This window comes from Hippoglossus stenolepis, chromosome 2 (genome assembly GCF_022539355.2).
Source record: "Hippoglossus stenolepis isolate QCI-W04-F060 chromosome 2, HSTE1.2, whole genome shotgun sequence".
Taxonomy (NCBI): Eukaryota; Metazoa; Chordata; class Actinopteri; order Pleuronectiformes; family Pleuronectidae; genus Hippoglossus; species Hippoglossus stenolepis.
This window is the reverse complement of record NC_061484.1, coordinates 25901792-25922435: the sequence shown is the minus strand read 5'-3', so window position 1 is coordinate 25922435 and position 20644 is coordinate 25901792. Positions and strand designations below refer to the sequence as shown.

General features: G+C 43.6%; 1 protein-coding gene across 1 annotated transcript in view; it reads right to left on the bottom strand.

Moving 5' to 3' along the window:
• Positions 1–527: 527 nt before the first annotated feature.
• The window catches only part of LOC118122022 (vasorin), a 30630-nt gene continuing 10513 nt past the window's right edge, over positions 528–20644 (bottom strand). Inside the window, exons 2-3 of the mRNA XM_035178412.2 lie at positions 16735–16814; positions 528–5815 (exon numbers count right to left, since the gene is read on the bottom strand). Coding sequence (XP_035034303.1) covers positions 3668–5794 — 2127 coding nt within the window. The 5' untranslated portion in view covers positions 5795–5815; positions 16735–16814 and the 3' untranslated portion in view covers positions 528–3667. The remainder of the gene's footprint in view (positions 5816–16734; positions 16815–20644) is intronic.

Here is a 20644-nt window from a genome sequence, read left to right as displayed (position 1 = left end):
TTTATAAAATACATAAAAATATTATATACTAGATCTTAAATATGATTAATTTAGGTGGCTCTTAATTATGTTAACATCAGGGTGAAGTTAATTCATATATTTGAGATTTTATCATGTGATGTCTATTGCTTTTATTATCTGTATCTTAATTATCATTTTTATTCTGATATTTTGATGTGATTTTCATAGTTTGTTGTAACGCACTTTGTAACTTGTATTGAAAAGTGCTACACAAATAGTTATTATCTCCATCCACTAATATCCTCTGCAACTATTCCTTCATATCGGTCGTACTTGACAAAGCTCTTGAATTTCATTTATTAAAAAGTCTTAAACTTAGCTTGTAAACGGCAGCAGCCCTGTGCATCGTGCCCAGATTCCTCAAATCCACAAAAAGGAGGAAAACTGTAAAAACCCTCGCTACTGAGCTCGTTAACATGTTCGTTACTGCTCCATTAAAATGTTTAAAAGTGACTTAAATCTTCAGCCAGTGCCATTCATGAAATAAACACACAAGACCACAGGCGTATTGTCATTAAGGCATTTTAATACTGCTCTTTTTTTCTCAGCATCTGACGAACATGTAAAGACGAATCTGACAAACACGAAAACGATAAGACAGAAAAGCTTCCCCTAAATAAACAGGGAAGATACCGTAACGAGCATGATGAAAACATGTCAAACATTTCCTGCCCCCTCTCGCTGTCCAAAGCCAAACAGAGAGTCTTCCAGTTGATATATTGGGGGAAAGCAGATATTGTATATGAGCGTCTGTGTCTGTGTTTGCTGGAATATTGACAGAGTGAAGAGCGCAGAGGAGCTGGAGGATGGGGAGTTGATTTTGGACAGTGTAGTGCATGAGCTCCATTATAAAGACGACAACTTACCAAAACACACATGTTACACACATACGTCACACACAACTGAACAATCCAACTGAAAACACACAGTCATCTTAGCTTTTGGCTGTTTAGACGACCGAGAACAAAGAAAGCTCTTTCATTTAAAAAACTGGCTAAATTGGTTACATTACATTTCATGTTTCTTCATTTTTAGTTTGTAATGTAATAAAATGCGATGTCTTGTGAGGCAAAATAAAGGCCCTTTTGTTCCTGAAATACACATCAGTATGTAACATGACTCTACGAGATCTCGGTAAGGCTCAGAGTGCTGCTAAGGCACGTCTCTGGTAACCTGCCTGGGATTCAGCAATCTTTTTCTAAGGAGAAGGGAGGAAAAAAAGCACTAAAAGTTTGTGACTTTCCGAGACTCTAAATTCCTCCGAATGGTGCATTTCACAGTCTGGTTAAGCAGTAAACAGGAAAAACAGTCTACAAACACACGCCAATGATCGTTGTTAGGCAAAAACACAGGATGGTTAAAGTGAAGTGTCGAGAAGCAGCAAGAGGGAAAGCGTGTAAGACGAGAAAAAAGCTACAGGGGAACACTGTGAAAGGGGCGGCACGGTGGAACAGTGGTTAACATTGTCGACTCACTCCAGCTCTGTGGCGTTTGCATGTTCTCACACCTGCGTGCAATAAATCCAGGCACTCCAGCTTCCTCCCACGGTCCAAAGACAAGCAGGTTAGGTTAACTGGCAACGCTAACTTGCCTGTAGCTGTGAACATAAGGGTGAATGATCGTTTGACTTTATTTGTCAGTTTGGTGACGACATGTTCGGGATGTACCCGCCTCTTACTCACTCAGCTGGGATGGGCTCCATCCCCCAAAGATCCTCAAAAGGATGAGCAGAATAGATAATGGATGGATGGATGGAACATTGTTTAGACTCTATCTCAGAAACGATACAGTCGGCAACACAGAGAGGAAACAACCAGTGTCTAAAAGTTACTGACACTTACAGCAAATTGCCTTGAATCTCTTTGAACTTGCTTTGTTTGCTCGGCACATGTGTGCAGCTTTATGGGTTTGGGCTCTGTGGCAAAAGGCCTTTGAACACAGTGTTGGAAGTCGCAAACGGTCTGAGGCTGAACCATGTCTTTATGAAGCGTTGGCAGAGCTGGCAGAGAGAATAAAGTGTCTGACACTTCATGGTTAGATGTAGTTATACTGTATGTTGGCGAAAAAGCTCTGTTGCCGAGTTGTAGTTCAATTATTTAATTCTAACTTCCTAGAGTTGATTGCTGCCGGTTGTTTTTGTTGCCGTTCTCGTTAATCTCTATAAACAGATTCTGTATATTCTACTTCGACCAATCACGTTTGAGCAGGCTCTGATTGCCGACAGTCCGAGATTAGTCGACATATGGTCCAGACCTTAAACACGTAAAGAAAGTATCACTGTTTGTGTTTTGTGTGGCGCAAAGATCCAATGATAAAAGCAACTAGTCGGACTGTAAACTGTGTACAGCGAAGGGATTTTCGGCTCGGATATCAGCTGTCTACACCGGAAGCCCCAAAATATTGGTCGTTTCCCGCAGAGGCTAATTCGTCGTCGTATAAAAGCCGATTGGCTCAGAGATTGAGAAGGTATCATAGACTTAAATTAGTAATTTACTTCTACAGCCACTAGAAGGAGAACATGTAACCTAAAATGCAAAAAGGGAAATTATCAAACACATAATGACTTTAGCATTTTTGCACGGTGGGTAAAATCCGTAAAGTTTCAACTGACAATACTGAAAGAACAATAACAGAAAATACACAAACAATAGAAAAGAAAACACATCATACAGAATATCATGATATCAGCTACACACAACAGTCTTCTCGTCACGGCACAAAACAATGTCGACAAAGTCAATTCACAATGGCTTTTCATTCAGTCCATTTATCTTTCACAGCAAATGTATCTCCTGCGGAGCCAGAAGCTTTTGAGATGTATAGAAAGAAAAATCATTGTCTGTTGATACTGAAAAAATCCAAATCCGCACGTGAAGAAACTTTCAGATTAGATTATGTCAACAACATAATGTGGAGTTTAGGCAGCTTTTTTATTTTTTCTTATTGCATTTCCTCATGTGACCATCAGTCTTTTGGCGGCTCGTCACTGGGACACCAGAAAGGGAAGGGAATATGTCTTTTCAGTGCAAGTTCTTTTTAAAGTTCCCATGGAGCAGGTGGAGTTGTTCAAACCCCCTTTATGCTCCAGGGCCTGTGGTCCAGGCAAGTCCCTGTTTTCATTTAAACCACCGTCATATCCTCGACTTCTGTGGCCTGACGCACCTTCCTCCTGTTTCTCCCAAATCCAGCAACAGGATGACAGCTCATTCACATAGTTTCTTTTATAAAAAAAATAAGCTGTTGAATACAGTTGTGTCAATGCAAAAAGGCACTTCCATTTTCACTCCTCTACTAAGACCGGTCTAGTCGATTGCACTTAGTTAAATCACTCGGTTGGGTCTCACCACCGTCAAACTCAGCTGGATGACTTTGAAACACATCCTGTTTATTGTCCCACAGTGGTTTAGCACATTTCCAATATGCTTTCTATCTGCAACATTCAGTATCATTTAGTGTCTTGAAAATAGATGATCTATCATTTAGACAAATCCAAATAAGTAAGTGCCGCTTTTCAAATTGAGGATATTTGAAATTAGAATGAAACTAGACTTTAACCACTAAACGAGCCAAAGCAGGATGTAAAAAGTCCTGATGGGTAAGCCCACTCACACCTAAATCTTTCCAAGTGTTTGTATTTTATTGCATCTTAGAAATAGGAAGGCTTTAGTGATGCTAGATTGTTGTTTGATGGGCAATGTCCTTGCATCAATGGTACCTCATAGTCCAAGCCCCCATTTTGTTGCGAGGATGAAGGTGGCTGAGGAGTGTGACAGCGCTCAATCTCAGGCTGCTTCTGGTGTAATGTACCATTTCCCCCATTCTCCAGGCAGGCCTTGATCCCCTCCAGTTCCATGGGATCGGGATCAGCTGGGCCCAGCTCCAGCTCCATTCCTGCCTTGGACTGCCTCTTCTTCCGCAGGCAGATGATCGTCCCAGCCACCACAGCCAACCCCAGTACCAATGCCAAGGCAGCCAGGGCAGGGATCAGAGTATATGTTACCTGGCTCTGTGTCTCCACCCTGGGCTCTAAGGATGTCAGTGGAACCCCTTCGGTCCGAGCTTCTGTACACGACCCTGTTTCTACGGAGCTGTTTGACCTAGAGAGGACTTTCTCGCCCAGGGGACTAGCACATACTGAATAGGTGCAGTTGGGTCTCAAACCACGCAAAGTGTACTCAGGGTAGGATGCCGGTACACTCAGGATAATGGGGCGGCGGTCAGGTCCTGAGAGGTTACGGTAGGTCAACCTTATCCCACGAATGTGTGGCCGTGTCTCAATGAAGCGATGCAGGTCAAGAAGGATAGACGTGGAGGTCACCTGGCGTGAGCTGATGGCATCAAGATCAGCAGGCATCACAGCGGCAACTACCGGAACCTCTGTTGCTGCAGGTTGTGGTGGCTCAGGAACTTCATCCACATTTTCACAATAGAGGCCAGAGGTTCCTGATGGACACAGACAGCTGAGTTGACCCAATGGATCAAAATTACAGGTGCCCCCATTGAGGCAGATGTTTGGTGGGCAGATGTGCTGCTCATTTTCCCCGCTAGTGGAACTAGGGGAGACTGGAGGTTCTGGTGGAAGGGGATAGCTGACTGTTTTTGAGGACACTGTTTCCTCACTGGGAGGTGGAGGAGGAGGAATAGCATTGGTATGGGTGGCTTCAGGTGGTGTGGTGAGCATCTGGGGAACAGAGGTGCTTCCAATGGGTGAGCCAATCAGCACTGTTGTGGTAGGTGGACATCCAAAATCTTTGTGCTCAAGTGCTGACAGCATCTTTCCAGCATTAACTAGAGGGAAGTGGCATCTAGTTTCCTCAGGCCTCCCAAGACTCACACCCTTCTCAGTTAGCCACAGAGGGAACCAGGCTAATGGACACAAGCAGTTGAATGGGTTCTCAGCTGCTGTAAGGCGCATCAATTTTGGGAATATCTGGAAGAAACTCTGTGGAAAACCCTGGAGATTAAGTCCACTTAGATCCAGGTCTTGAAGTCCTGTCAGTTTCTGGAAGTCCTCCATCCTAAGCTCTCCAAATGGGTTGGCTGCCAGGTTGAGCTTGATCAGCCCCTTGAGGGAGTCTTGCTTTAAGGCCTGTGGCACCTCAGTTAACTTGTTTGCGGAGATATCGAGCTTGTGGAGGTTCCCAAGGGAAGTTATAAGATCCTCATCCACAGAGGTAAGCCCCAGAGAGGCCAGCTTAAGGGCTTCCAGGTGAGGAGTCTGGAGGTCTGAGGGTCCCAGGCTTGGGATGTTGTTGTTGCTGAGGTCTAGAAGCAGAAGTCTGGGGAAGTGCAGGGATGGAAGAGATGTGAGCTGGTTCCCTTGGAGCTTGAGTTCCAGGAGCATATCTAAACCCTCAAAAGCTTCCAAGTGGATACTCTGAATGGCGTTTGCATGGAGATACAGCCTCTCAAGCTGGACCAAGCCAGAAAAACTGCCTTTGGAAATGTGGGTGATGTCGTTCGAGGACAGGTCCAGGTTCTTCAGCTTTGACAGCATCTCAAACACGCCATCTGGAATCTCCACCAGCTTATTCTGACTCAGGTCGAGCATCTCCAACTCCACCAAGCCTCTGAAGTCATCTTGGGACAAAGTGTTGATGCCGTTCTGGAAGATGTAGAGTTCTTGGGTGTCGGTGGGGACACGGGGCACAGTGCTGGACCGTCGTTGAATGCAGAATATAGAGTCCTGGGCTTGGCAGGAACAGTCTACTGGGCAGTCGGAGGATAACACCTGCCCAGATGAGAGGAACAAGAGCAGGAAGTAAGGTAACATCGTGGTGTCCGGCCTGGAACTCTGAAAGACACAAGAAAGAAAACGGTTGGTGTTAGTGACACATACTAAGTACAGTATGAAACAACCAGTTAAAGACACCGTTACTGATGAATTTATGAAGAAGAACATTTAAGAAGTATTTTTCTCAATGTAATTCCTAAAGTCTAAATCTATTAGCTCATAAACAAGCATAATCAACAAACCCTAGCTTCCACACTCACACAGGCAGACAGTATATACAAACACTAACTGCTCCATCAAAGTGGATTTAATGTTTTATATCCTTAATGAGCAGATACCCCCGGGATCAGGACCCACAGACCAAGACCATGAGTTAACACAGCCCACCCAGGGTGACCCTTCCTGGGGTAAGTGAGAAACACATTCAGCCTGTTCCCTGTGTTTATGACACAGTCCTTAGTGCGTGAAACCCAGTCTGCCGCAGAGCAGTTGGACACCCGCAGCCACACGGCTACAACATACAAACATACTCCGAGCAAATATGCTGTGAGTGAGAAGACACACATACACCCCCGAACATTCAATCATATGTTTTGACATATTTGCCTTATCGTGTTACCGAAAAAATAGGCGCCACACACAGATTTTCTCCATACATTAATGTTTATACACACATTTCATGTTTACACTGATCTATTCTGTTATACAAGGTTTAGGTTTTAAATGACCAAACAGGAACAACTAACCCAGCGCAGTTTTTTTTGTGTCCAAACCCGACTTGAGCCTGATGCATGGTGATTGCTTGTTTTCGCCCATCACAGACATGTGCAGTGTAAAATATCTGCCCAGCCAACGTAACCAACTGGAACCCGACGGCCCTCTAACATGGAGGTGGCTACATCTTTGGTATTTTCAGTATTTTCACGACAACGTCCAATAAATTCGAGCACATATCCCTATGTCACCCCTTCTTCTTCTTCCCGCTTTCATCACTCCCTCTTTCCTCGCCCCCTGACCTGGTTTGCATTAGTAAATTCTTGCACTCGTGCCCTTTCCAGGACTCCTGACGTGAAAGTGAAGGAGAAACCCAGGATGTGCTAATGAAGTCAGGAGCGCACCTCTGGCCCCACACCTCCATTCATGCAGTGACGGAGGTCAGGGTTTGTCAGGAATTTGCAATATTCCCTCAAATTCTGTCACAACTGAGATCAAACTGAAAAGAGAACAAAGAAGAATGAAAGTGAGGCAAGAGAGAGGAAGGTCAAAGTGACTATTTACAGAAATCAATGGTATTTAAATGGTTACAAAATTAATTTTGTGTTTAGAACCACAACTGGGATTTCAAGGGCAACTAATATAAACCAGAAGCTGCCAAATCTGACAGTCTCGTTTCAGGACTTCAGCGGCACTTCAGAAACAGATCAAACCTCCAACCTGCGACTCACAGGACAGACTAAACAATGTGGCTGGACGCTGCAATCGGCTCGTCTGTGAACACAAGTTCTACACATGTGTCTGGTGCTTTTCTGTTTGATATAAAAGTCAATGCAAGATGCTGACAAATATGCGGCAAAAGGGTAAAAAAACTGAGTGTGTAGAATAAACGTCTCTGGATCTGCTGTGTCTTGCTGCAAACCACAGAGTGATGTCTGCTCTGTGACAAGTTTTATGAATCGGTTTCCAATTACAGTTTAGTTACAGTTGGAGTCTTGTTGGTACAATGTCTCGGGGCCAAAACATGGAAATGGGGAGAAAATATGAAAGTCAAATTGTGCACGTCGAACCCTGATCCTCCCAAACTCCTGAACTTCTTCCCTAAATACACAAATAGCACTGAACGAAATATTTGGACTTGTACCTGAACTCTGCTTCACTTTTGAAGTATTTTAATCAACAAACAACTTTATTGTTCCAGTCCTAAGTAGTTTTTAACATCTAGTATCCAAGGAAAATTATTTTCATGACACACGATGAAAAGCGTGACCTCTTTGGTGAGTTTAACAAATAATAAAAGATCATAACAACAAGAGAATAGTTACTGAGGAAGTGGTTGAATGCTAATGTTGTTTAACCTTGAAACTGAAATACATATAGATTTTAACTTTCCATTATCCGTTAGTTTGACTTCAGACGAGAACGACCACTGTGCAAATGTGCTGAAATAAATACGACCCAGCCACTGACATTCTTTTTACCCGGCGCACAGAGATGAGTGGAGACAGTTCACATAAAGAAACGTCTAAAGCTACCGAACCACTCTGTCACAGCAGCCGCAGAAAGAAAAGAGCTGCTCTCATCAGCATTGTTCTCACTAAGACACAAACACACGACGCACACCTTCACACACACACACACACACACACCTTCACACACACACTGAAGCTGTCCGACCTCATGCTGCACCGACGACCAGGTATCACTGCGATGACGAGGCATGTGAAGGCTTTTGTTTCAGGTACATGTCCTTACATCTCGGCTTTAAAGACGCACTCAGCTCGGGAATCTGGATCTTTCTTTGTGTGCAGTCGCTCATAGAACAGTAAGCTCGTGAGAAAATGACTGAACGAAATATGAATGAAGGAAAGAAAGAAGAAAGCACTCGTGCATAACGGAGGCTTTAAGTCTGTATAGGAAAAAGTAAACAGGCTTTACCCCAAGGATATATATCTTCCATTTTAAATCCTGAGTAAACAGTGTGTTTCTGGTCGTGTGTTAGAACATGTAGATTAAACCATGTGTCAAGTCGATTTTACAAGATGTACAGTTTGTTCCCATTTACCTCGATTTACGCTCAGGCCTCTTTGCGTTGGCTCTTTCTGCCTTTTTCAAAAGCTAAATTCTGCATCTCTGTCTTGAAGTTGAGTTAAAAAAAAATAATAATTGCATGTGTTAAATTATGGTTTGTTCCTGGTGTGTAGCAGTTCCTAAATTAATCCTGATTTGGTTTTATCAGTTTGAAAACTTGGAAATATTGTAGCAGCTGATTTCAAGTGCTTAAATTAGACATATTATCATTATATTCAGGTTCATAATTGTAATGTTCAGAAAAAAACATTTGCAGAACTTTTACAATCACTAAAAAACATAAATAACAACCTAGAGGAAAGAAAGACAAAATATAATCTCCTTTAATTTCTAATTTAGTTTATCGCTGCAGATTTTCTCCACTTTTTAGGAGTCTGTGCATAATCTGTATCGTCTTTGAAATTATCCTTCCATCACTTATCAGTCGCAGTAGTTGTTGCACTGTTCAGTTCAACCATGTAAACGCTCTAAATCTCTTTGGTCAGGCATTAAATAAGGAATTGGCAGAGCAGAAGTATCGTAAACCAGAGTTTTTCCACAGTATATATATTCCGAGCAGATCATTTGCAGAAAAGCGAATCTATTCTGAACTTCGATCGCAGCTGCTTCACATATAAATCCTCCTATTTCTGAAGCTGTCTCAGCTTTTCAAAAGGAATGACTGGAGATCAGTGGGAGGAAAGAGAAGGAGTGAAATACAAAATGTTTCCAGCCTAATCTGAGCGCGTCTATTTTATTATCTTGGGCTGTTGGTCCTGCAGTTTGATAGAGACTCCGTGCCCATGTCCCACAGCCAAGAATCTGCCAACTGCGATATTAACATCAACCTAGGACGTCAAAACATGCACAGCAGTTTTACCCTGCGAGCGTTACACTGTAATCCCATAACCTGGATTTATGTTCCCTCCCCAACGTCAAAAATTCATGATCAGATGTGACAGGGAGTTTTCTGCTGTTAAGACTTTGCGGCACACAGTAAGTCCTGAGCGATTTGTACGAGTGAAGATAAGGACACGTGGTGAAAGAGAAGCGTCGCCGTCAAAACGACATGAAACAGGTCAACGTGCACGTGAGACCTGCAGCACATACTGCACACACACACACGCACATTCCTGCACATGTTCACACCAGCAGACACACAAACACTAGTCTACAACACAGCTGGATTCTGTTACCCACAATACACTGCAGCCATCCCTCACTGTGAGGCAGAATGAACAGCCCACATAAACCTTTGTCCTCCCCCCCCGATAAGAGAAAGGTAGAGCGACGGAGGAAAGAAGAAACAAGAGAGGGAGACCTATAGACGATGAGGAAAAGAACACAAGAGAAAGGGAGAGAAATTTAAAAGCTGGTAGCTGACGACGGCCTCAATTTATCCAAAATGTGCTGTAAACAAAACTGAGACTTAATAAGTGTTTGACAGAAGCCAGATACGACAGCGCTGACGTTCTCTCGAGCTGCGGCAGAGGGATCACGTTCTCAGATATCCTGGTCAAGCACAACAAACATTAGCTGTTAATCAAGTTCATTACAACTCACATCGGATTTTTCATAGTTTTGACCAGTTGTTTAAATCATTTATACAAACACTGTCCTCGCTAAGGTAACAGCAGCAGGATTGTAGGAGTCACCTTACCCAAAATGCATTGTGTTTATCTTTGGGTCCGGATCTGCAGAGCTGCTTTCAAACAAGCACTGAACTCTGAACTTATTATTCTGAAATCTTATGAAAAACGTAAATGTCAAGAAACTGGAAGAATATAAATATCTCAGAGGTGTCACACACGTAGAAGACGTCGACGTCAACTTGGAAAGACGTTCGAGATTCTAAAGCTTTTGGTGATGAGGGCCGCCGCCGTTGGGGTCGATGTGATGTAAACAGAAACACATGATCTCCGCAGCAGGATTCATACATCACGTCCTGCTCAAGTTCCTCCTCTACTCTCCAACATAGTCCGGTGCATCCCAATCAACGTCAAACATGTCCAATTAATGGCGGATTCGCAGCAGCACAACGTGTAATGTTCCTTTTTGTTGTTTCTCCCTCTTTGTTTCTGTCGAGGATGAGCACTGAGATTCTTACCAGGACGGAGGCTTGGCTTTCTTTCTTTATTTACACCAAATGTAGGAAGTAGGACGCCTTAAGGACATTAAATAAATCACCAAGGGAAACTGGAAATACTGTAAAAGCAGTAACCACATGGCTGCTAAAGGAGCAGCAGAGTGAGCTGTTACAGCTGTTGTAAAGTTACAACGATGACTTATATCCCCACTACAATTGTACAAACTCATGGTCTGTAAAAGTGCATAGAAGAGGGGGGGGGTTGTGTGGGAGACAGGAGGACAGGAAAGTCAGGAGTGAAGGTACAAAGAGACAGAGCACGGATCATGAATTTGGCCGGTCTGCAGGGACATTGCGTCACTTTCGTGGAGAGAAAAAAGGGGGCCCATGAGTTAGTGGGACGAACTTTACCTTCACTCCCACACCCCCGAAAACTCCCCGCAGTGGAATATCCTGTTACCTCACGTCTGAAAAGGCTCAGCAGTAAAATCTGAGTTTAACGACTTCAATCTGTCTAAAAGTCTTTAGCTGCAGAAGCTATTGTGTAAGCAGATGAAGTCGACACGCTGTTGGTGCCGAGTCGCTCAGGAGAGTGTGCACATGCTCAAGCAAGTGTGTGAGGAAATAATAAAAAAATATATATTAAGTCTCAGAGGCAGATTTTAAACACTCCTCCCTCACTCGGCTCGATAAAGTAACCGACTGAATCTAATCACTGAAGTGCAGCTACAGCCTGAGACACTTTGAGAAGTGCTGACCTTTCACCTCCGTGCACTCCAGCTAATCTCTCCATATCATAGACTGTATATAAAGGGGAGGTAGACTCCGGATCCGTAAAGTGAAGCCAATGCAGAGGGGCCTGACACCTGTCTTCTGTCATATCACCAGCAGAGGGCGACTCCACTGGTTTTAAAGGAAGTCAGTAAACATTTTCCTGAGGAGTTTATGTCTCAATCTCTAGTTTCAAGCATGATGCTCATTTTGTAAATTATGGTTCATTTAGCGTGGATTATATGTGATTGACAGCTAGTACCGTCCAATGGGTGCAGGTCACAGGTGCTACTGGGCCTGCACCGTCCTCAAACTCTCAGTTAGGCTCCACCCCCGGCTCCTCCAACTTTGGTTCCTTCCGGTTTCACAAACCAAGATGGCGCTGGTCAGAATGACGGCAGCTCACACACCAAATGGTTGATGAGACGATGGGTCGACACCCAGGACGGCCTCCAGCCTCAATCATCATTAACATTAACAACTAACAACACACAATACGGCACAAACAATGAAGGACCAGTCCATTAGAGGAAAGTGGAATAGGAAACGCTGACACTGTTGTTACTTGTATTGCTAAACATAGCTCTGCAGTAGCAGGACAAGGTGTGGCTGTGTTGTTTCAGGTGCGACGGAAATAAACAGTGATACAATCCAGGGAGTCCGGTTAAAGTGATGCATCCACAAGACTGAACGCTTAGCAGACGGCAAAACACACAAGTGTCAATCTGTACGTGCATAATCCGATTTATAAATGTGTAAAAGGACAAGATGAAAAGGACAAATCCCCACATATGTGCAGATCTGCACAAATCATATAAAACAGCCGCAGACTGCGAGGTGCGTCTGAGCCGTAACTGCTGACTCGTCTTTCAGCCACTTATCAGCCGCACCTTGTTACGGCCCTATGAGACAAATTATGATTTGTGAATATGGGCTACACAAAAAAAAATGTGAGTGATTGATTGATTGTCTATTATCTGTGAATACATTTGAAGATTTATCGCGACACAGATCTCGGTACGCATTTGCAGATTTGTCTTAATATTACGCTGAACATTCCGATCATTGTCGTCATGGTTTTCACGGCTGTGGGAAACATTTCCATGGCATCAACATTGTGATTAAAACACGTTTTTCCTTAAAACACAGTTGATATCATACAGACTTGTGGCGTCTACAGGAGAATAAAACATTGTTTCACAGTCTCTGTTAAGTTACCTTGGATGGTTAAAATATTGTGGCTGATTATCAAAACCTCTATTCAGAAAATGAATCTTCTGGGGCCGTGCTGTTGAGCTCTATTTGCAAACACTGGTGTCAAAGGGCTTCTCACACAACAGTGAACCAACTCGTACCTGCAGCGAGGCAGACGCAGCCAAAACACCTCCAGACTAACAGCAGCAGCACATGAATGTGTCACACTCAACACAATAGACTAGGTGAAAGAAAAAACAAACACACACACACTAACTATTAGTGTAAAAGCTCAATTACATACACAGCCTCCCACGCTGGTCCTGTTTTCTCACGTCACCGAGCTCTTAGAGGAAGTTCTACCTCTTTTGGATTTCACCGTCTTCTTAATGTTGTCACTCATTTTGACAAAATGCGTGACACACACACACACACACACACACAGACGGGGCATGACCAGGCACCTCTGGAACAAGTTAATAACGCAGTGTGTGACGGCTCATCTCCTCTTGTCATTTGTAGCTGAACTTCTGTGAACCTCTCTCCTGGAGTTTTCATTGGCTGCTGGATCCTAATCGGATGTGAGTCACGTCTGTGATTTATATACTGTGGTTGTTTCTTCTCTCTTCTTCTTCTTCTTCTTTCTTTTCTTCTCTTCTTCTTCTTCTTCTTCTTCTTCTTCTTCTTCTTCTTCTTCTTCTTCTTCTTCTTCTTCTTCTTCTTCTTCTCCACCAGTCCTTCCCCCCCTCTAACCTTCGAACCAACTTTGACCCCGTCAGACCTAGACATCCGTCCTGAGAGATCCAATCACATGTGGTCAGCGCTTAATTTAGATCGGAATGCACCCAAATACGTCCTGAGATCGGTCCACGTTGGGAGCTGGTCTGGGACGCATGTGGCCACGTTCTTTTCAGTGTGTTCGAATCCGTCCTGAGCTGCATGTAGAGGAGCGTCAACCCAACTCTCTCTCTCGCTGCCTCGCTCGTTCGACACACACAACACCATCACCACACACACACATCTGCACTAGCACAAATGATGGTCGTGAGTTTTTGCATACAGAGCCGGGAAGTTAGATCCGATCACGACTGGTAAACAGACGTAGCTGTGTACATGAGATCAGATCTGTCAGCACAGATACCAGGTCTTTATAAACCTCTCGTACTCCTTCCCTGCATTATCAGTAACAGCTGGTAACTTAGATATTCATGAAGAGACAACCTCTTTGTCTGAGGCGGAAATGGTCTTATTTGTCCTTGTTAATGCTTGGAAGAGCCGCAAGGCATTTAATAACCTCTGCTTAACCTGGTTCCGCCCAGTAATTATAAAAGCTGTGGGGAGATTGTCATGTAAACTAGAGCGGCACCAGGTTACACAAACTCACAGATATCAGTCCTCTCCATATGTCTTTTATTCTTTCAATCATGATCCATGAATTATTCCCTTGGAAAGAGATTTTTTTTTAAAAAGACGCTGGATCCACCCGCCCATACCCCCCCCACCCTTCCACCAAGCTTCAAGAAAATCATTCAGTAGTTTCTGCAGACAGACAAACAGCAATGAAGACGTAACCTCCTTGGCAAAGGTACATGTTATTATAGAACCACCGAATCCACTGAAGTCTAATAATCAATCATTTGTCAGCGACCTCGCCCGCCTCGCTCCACGGGGCTGTCTCGGTGACGCCTGGGTGTCGTTGGTGTCTCACTCAGGTATGGCAGAGATGCGAGCTATGCTCCTGCAGCTATGATGAAAATGTAAAGTGGTATCTAGGTGTGCTGCTGCTGCCACCGCTGCCAACGCCGCCCCTGCTGCTGCCGCCCGTCAAATCTCTGCTCGGAGGATTTAGGAAATGTTGCTCTCAGGGGAAACAGGCCCGTCCTCAGAACCTGCCTGTTGACGATAGTATCTGTGTTTTGATTGAGGTTTCTGTGGTAAAACTGATGTTAGCTTCCCACTGATGTGGTTCCAGAACAGAACTGCAGTGACAAGTCTCCGACATTGGTAAACGCCAATAAATCATCCAAACTATTTTAAAACTTTATAGATATAATTTAGATATTTGAGGTGTGTGTGAGACTAGAAGGTCTGATAGATCTTTTAATGTCTACACACATATTTACACTGTAAATACAACCATCTACAATAAAAAACACGAGTTTAGAGCTTTTAATGAAACTGAAATACTTTAATATGGTGCCGGAGCATCACCAGAACGTTTCTCATATTGTTTGACCAAACACTGCGTCTTATGAGGAAGTGGTATCATATCATCGACACCTGTTTCAGTGCCACACTTCTTGGTTTGGCACTTGCTGGCTGACGTCAGCTCGGTACTAAAAGTTTTCTGGGTACATCTGTGTGGAACAAGTCTGAATGCCTGCTAGAAAAAAAGGACCGTTTAGTCTTTATCGTGTTTTACTTCCATTACCACTTATTCTTCATGTGGACTGTCCAGAACAACAGGAATGTTAATAGTGACAAACTTAGCGGAGCCCGACCGAGACTGATAACAGGCAAAAACAAACTCTGATACTGATATAAGGATTCGTAAAAACATATATGTCTTCTCTGCATTGTTTATTCTTTCAAACAAAAGTTTTCCATATAAACACCAACACTGATAACTGTCTGTGAAAAGCTCATATTGTAAATTACAAAACATTAGCGATCACATAAAGTATTTGAAAAGGGTTTAACCAAAGTCTGTGAGTCTAATATAAGTTGTTATATTTTTAAATGCACTGGAATCGGATCAGTTCTCGATATCAGTCGATTCGCAAAGTCCAGGATCACTTATCAGAATCCAAAAGGGAAAATTGGTAATGCAGCATATCAACTATCACACAGTGTTACAACTGGGTGCAGTAAGAATTAAAGTTTTAACACCCAAGTTAAAAACCCAACTGATCCTTTGCTGTTGCTGAAAAGAAAAGAGCAACTGTGTGTCTGTGACCTCTGTCAGTATCTCAGCTCCAGGCGAGATGCCATTTAAATATAAACAAGTGATGGCAGGCCGGGATCTGACAGATCGGAGGGTGACGGGGGGAGGGACTGATGATACGCTTCACTGCTTCACGCTTCACAGACAAAACATCAAAAGAGTCGAGAAGAGTGGAGTAATCTACCTCAATCAACTCAACTCCAGCTCGTAAAAAAAACAAAAACAAGCTAGAATCAAGTTGTTTTTAGGGGTTTGGAATAAATGTCTTTTCTCAACTGTAGAGATTAAAATATTCGCTCACAGAAGACGTCAAAGCACCTGGAGGATCTGCAACTTCCCTGAGGATTTAAAGAAGAGGAGACATGTTTGAGGGGGTTGTTCCTACTGCCAGGTGCCCTGTGGCACACCTGTGTGAGCGCAGGTAACGTACTTATTCCCAACTGCTGACAGACAGGACAGGCTCGCAGCCAGTGGAGTGTGAGGTGAAGACACACACACACACACACACACACACACACACACAGACACACAACCTTTGACATCCACGACTGTCTTGCTGCTGTAGCTGCTGTGGCACGATGCCTGACTGTGCATGTGGCGCCTCGTCGCTGGATTTCAAAATGTCAAACCCTCAGTGGAAAAACCAGTGTAACAAAAATTCACCCTGAAACCAAGAGGTGTGCCCAACTGTGCCACCCGAAAATACCGAACCAGGTTGGCTCACCAGCCAAAGGGAAAGTTTCCACTCTGTGTTCTCCTCTATGGACGATGTGTCAGATACGCAGCTGCCCATTCATACACATTAACTTATTAACACGAGCCAGATCTGCATCTTTGTGCCTGTAATCACTCAATGTTTCGATGCACTTAACTAGACTGGCACGTACCTCACAGACCCTTAAGTTTCACGCACTCATTTTTATCCCTTCCCTAAATACGCCAGATTCTTTCTATCAAGATCCATGAATTATTCTCTGGGAAAACAGTGAAAACGTTCAAAAATGGCGACGTTAAAGAAAGTGTGAAAACAAAACAAAACCCTGGATCTGCACCGAAGTTTAAGGAGAACGACCATGTGCCATCCTTCCAGCAAGCTTTGCCAAAATCTGTTCTGTAAGTTTTTGCGTAATCCTCCTGACAAACAACAAACAAACCAACAAACAGACGTAAAAACATAAAAACCTTGACAGCTTTACTTACTTATTTTACTGTCGTGGAGCAAACTCCTCGCTGCCTCTTCTCCTGTCGCTGTTGGATGAGCTGACGACAACAGTCCGACTCTGTAGTAACAACACAAATGAGTACGACTTTAATAACACTGGAAAATAACTTACTTTGTCTTCTAGAGGATCATCTACAGAAGTTATTAGAGTGATTATTATATTTAGAATAACTTTGAGTGCAGGGACATGTCGCTCATTTATGATCAGCGTTGTTAGACGGATATGGACGGAGCCTTTAGTCCGTACTCTGTGTTTCCTTTCGTCTGTATTTGTCCACGTCTTCTAAAAACTACGGATGTAGACGAACGGACAAAATGGAGCAGTACCACCAAAACTCACAGGGGGGCAGTGTAGCGATAGTTCAAACTAGACGATCATAGGGAAAGTGTAACGTCAAAATGGTGAAGTGCCTTTTCAAGTTGGTGCGCTGGACCACGTTTGCCTCTTTCGTAAAAGCTACTTAATCACAACCTCCTTTCACCGTCGCCACGTTTGCTGTTGTCAGAAACTGTCAACCCTGCACTGCCCTCTGGTGGATGTATTGTTGACAATCATGCCAACGTAAAAGACGCATTGGAAGTGGACGGTTACATCGTTTGCAACGGACGCGTCTCTTTTCGTACCTAAAGGCAGAATTCTTCGTAGCGTAGATGAGAACATGACAGAAACTGGGTCCCTCCTTTAAATCACGTTGTGAAATTCCTGCAGAACGTGTCACACAGTTTTATGTCCCTTTGACTTCTGACTGTCTCCTTGAACACGACTTCAGGCTTTATGTTAATGTTTATGTTAACTTGTTTTATTGCCGTCTGTGTGTAAATATTTATTTTAAAACACTTGTAACCATGATTTTAACCTCTTGGCTTCGAGGCACTGTGACTAACTGTGTGTGCAACAGTGCTCGATGCTGTCACAGGTCATTTGGTGCAAGTTTTCCAAACACGTGGAGACTCAGTAAATTACCCTTTCATTTTTGCTTGTTCATAAACGTCACATGACCAAATTGCCTCGAAACAAAGTAGGAATTTAGGCACATTTGTATTAGAGCTCAACATTTTCCAACTGAGCGGAGCCGTACGTGAAATCTGTGGTAATGAGAATGTGCTCGGATCGTCGCCACGGCAGCGAGCGACACGCTGCCTGAGCGCTGACTTCTGGCCTAATAAGTAATTTGTGCTGGAAATTTCCAGACATGGCAGAAAATCAGCAACAATCAGAGCAGTTATTTACAATCACACGTCTCCCAGATCATATCTGTCTCACGCAAACACAAATTTACACCATCATGAGCGCTGCTGCAGCCACACTCACACACACACTCACACACTCACACACACACACACTGAAACCCATGGCCCAAAGACCTCTACGAACTTGTCCCCTGCTGCTGGATCACCTCATTATCCCAGTGTTGGGTCAGGGAGTGTGGACGGATTTACTGCAGAGAGAGATTTCTATAGGAACACACACACACACACTAACACACACACGATTATAATTGGATTATGATTGGGAAAAGTTCACCGTCTGGATGTTGTGAACACAGGACGACTTTCACTAATATGACGCACGTACATTCAATGTGTGTGTAGAAATGTACAACTGAAGTAGGATGTCGTTAGGGTGTGTGTGTGTGTGTGTGTGTGTGTGGGATGGGTGTTTACTTTGTCACTTATCTATTTACTTAACTCCTGGAAGATCCTTTAAAGTAAACACACACATGCGCGCACACACACACACACACACACACACACACACACACACACACACACAGAGAAACCCTAATTCGCGTCTCTGCTGGGAGGGGAATCAATTAGTGCAAAGTGACATGTGTGTGTGTTTGTTTGGTTCGGTCAAAGTCAGTGACCTCAGCAGGTTCATGACCCAGAAACAAAGGCTGCATTTTACACAGGAACAGAAAAATCTGATGTTTTTAACTCTTCGTGGGGTCGTTCTGATCCGAGATCTGATCCCTGCCGTTATTCTCCACGCACACAAAATCTGTCCTGTGAGGTCAACTCTGCCGAGGAAAATCTGAATCTAACTTTAGTTTGGACAAAGATCATCTTGTGCTATTTGTGCAAAATGTCACTGCCAGAAAATCAGTTTCCCTGCAGCTGTTACATAAAGTTTGATGCTTTTATTAAGAAAACTCTCAAAATAGCAAACAACCGCGGACGGAAAACAAAAAGGCCAATTGTTTTTGCGGAGAGCATCGGACTTGATGTTTACCTATACTCACGGATCAGACCGAGTTCAGACCTCTGATGTCATCGCACACAAACACACTCGTAGCTCTTATCTCGTCAACACATCATTAATCAGGACAGATCCCAGGCTCTGTCTCTGTTTGCCTTCACTCCACCACGAGCACAGGCTCATGTCAGACTCACTGCGAATAACAGACGACTTATTTAAAGTCCTGAATCAAGCCACTGTGTCCGCAATTCATTCAGTTACTTTGCAGATTGTAAACGCATCAAGAAAATCAGCTGAAAATTACCTCACAAGTGATTTAGTTCAAAATGGTCAAAGGTCACGTTAACACTCTCTTGTTTGATGCTAAAAGTCTGATGTGTTGTGTATACTTGTGTTTACTCTGATTCAGTGTACTTGTGTAGTCGATGGGTTTGTGGGTCGTCCACTAACCGGAGGGATCGGTGGTTCGATCCCAGACTCCTCGGATCTGCATTCCAAAGTGTGTGAACCCCAAATCGCCCCTGATGGCTGTGCTGACAGTGAATGAATGTGTGTGTGTGTGTGTGTGTGTGACTTGTACTGTAAAGCGTTTTGAGTAGTTGTTAAGACTTAATTAATGGTGTTAACCATTCATTCTTAGCATTGTCTCATCATTAAATCCTTTCTAATTCTTTGAGAAGGCGCAGCCACAGTCAGAGGAGCAGTTGCAGGCGACGGGTTTCACACCTCAAACAACCTTCTTTGTCGGTACCCTCTTGTTCTGTGGAAAACGACTTTGCGTGTCGCAATTGAAATGATAATTGAGTTCATAATTAAAAGGATTTACTGGTTGCATGCAACAGTTGAGGGAGTGTTTTTCTGTGTAACTAAACCACGACTGTTACAACACTTATCACAGGTGCTGCTCAGGCAATGTATGAAATGGCTAAAACGTCGACCTCGGAGGAGAGTTCACGGTGAACCAGCAGAGCAACATTTCACCTCGGAGGATGTAATTGGACTCTGATGAATGTTCCATTTCAACCCAACAGCCCAAATAAAACCAATTACAGGTTACAGCCGCAACTAAAGAAAGTAAAATCACCACAAACAAGCCCAAAAATACACAGTCAACACTAAAAGCAGTAACATAACTCGGAGCAGAGGACAGTGTTGGGCAACAATGAACCAAGTCTGCAAAGTTTAGTAAATTTCCAAAACTCCAAAAGTTGTGCAATGCTTCTTTTTTTTTTTTTATCACAACCTCGCCGGTTTGTGAGGACCCTGCGAGCTGCGGCGCCGCCTCTGTGGTGTAACTGGACTCTGAAATGTGGAGGAATGGCGACGACATGCTCCGCTGCAGAGCGGGCGCTGACACACGACTCTGGAAAAAAACAAAAAAGCCCCGAGGCTGGAGGGGATGTTTGGAGAGGGAACCAGGAGGGGAAAATGGTGTTGTTGTGTTTGTGAGGATGGATGGGAGCGTGGATACACACACACACACACGCAAACACACAAACACACGCATAGATTCCCACTGAAGCCACAAGTGACTTCACTTGATTTTTGCACTAATAACAAACAACGCTGTCCTTTTTAAAAACATTTCACGCAAAGGGGACGAGATGATTTGGCCGTTTTATTGATACTTCTGGGTCATTTAGTCGTGAAACTTCATGCAAATAAATTGCTTTACTTTAATCGTCATT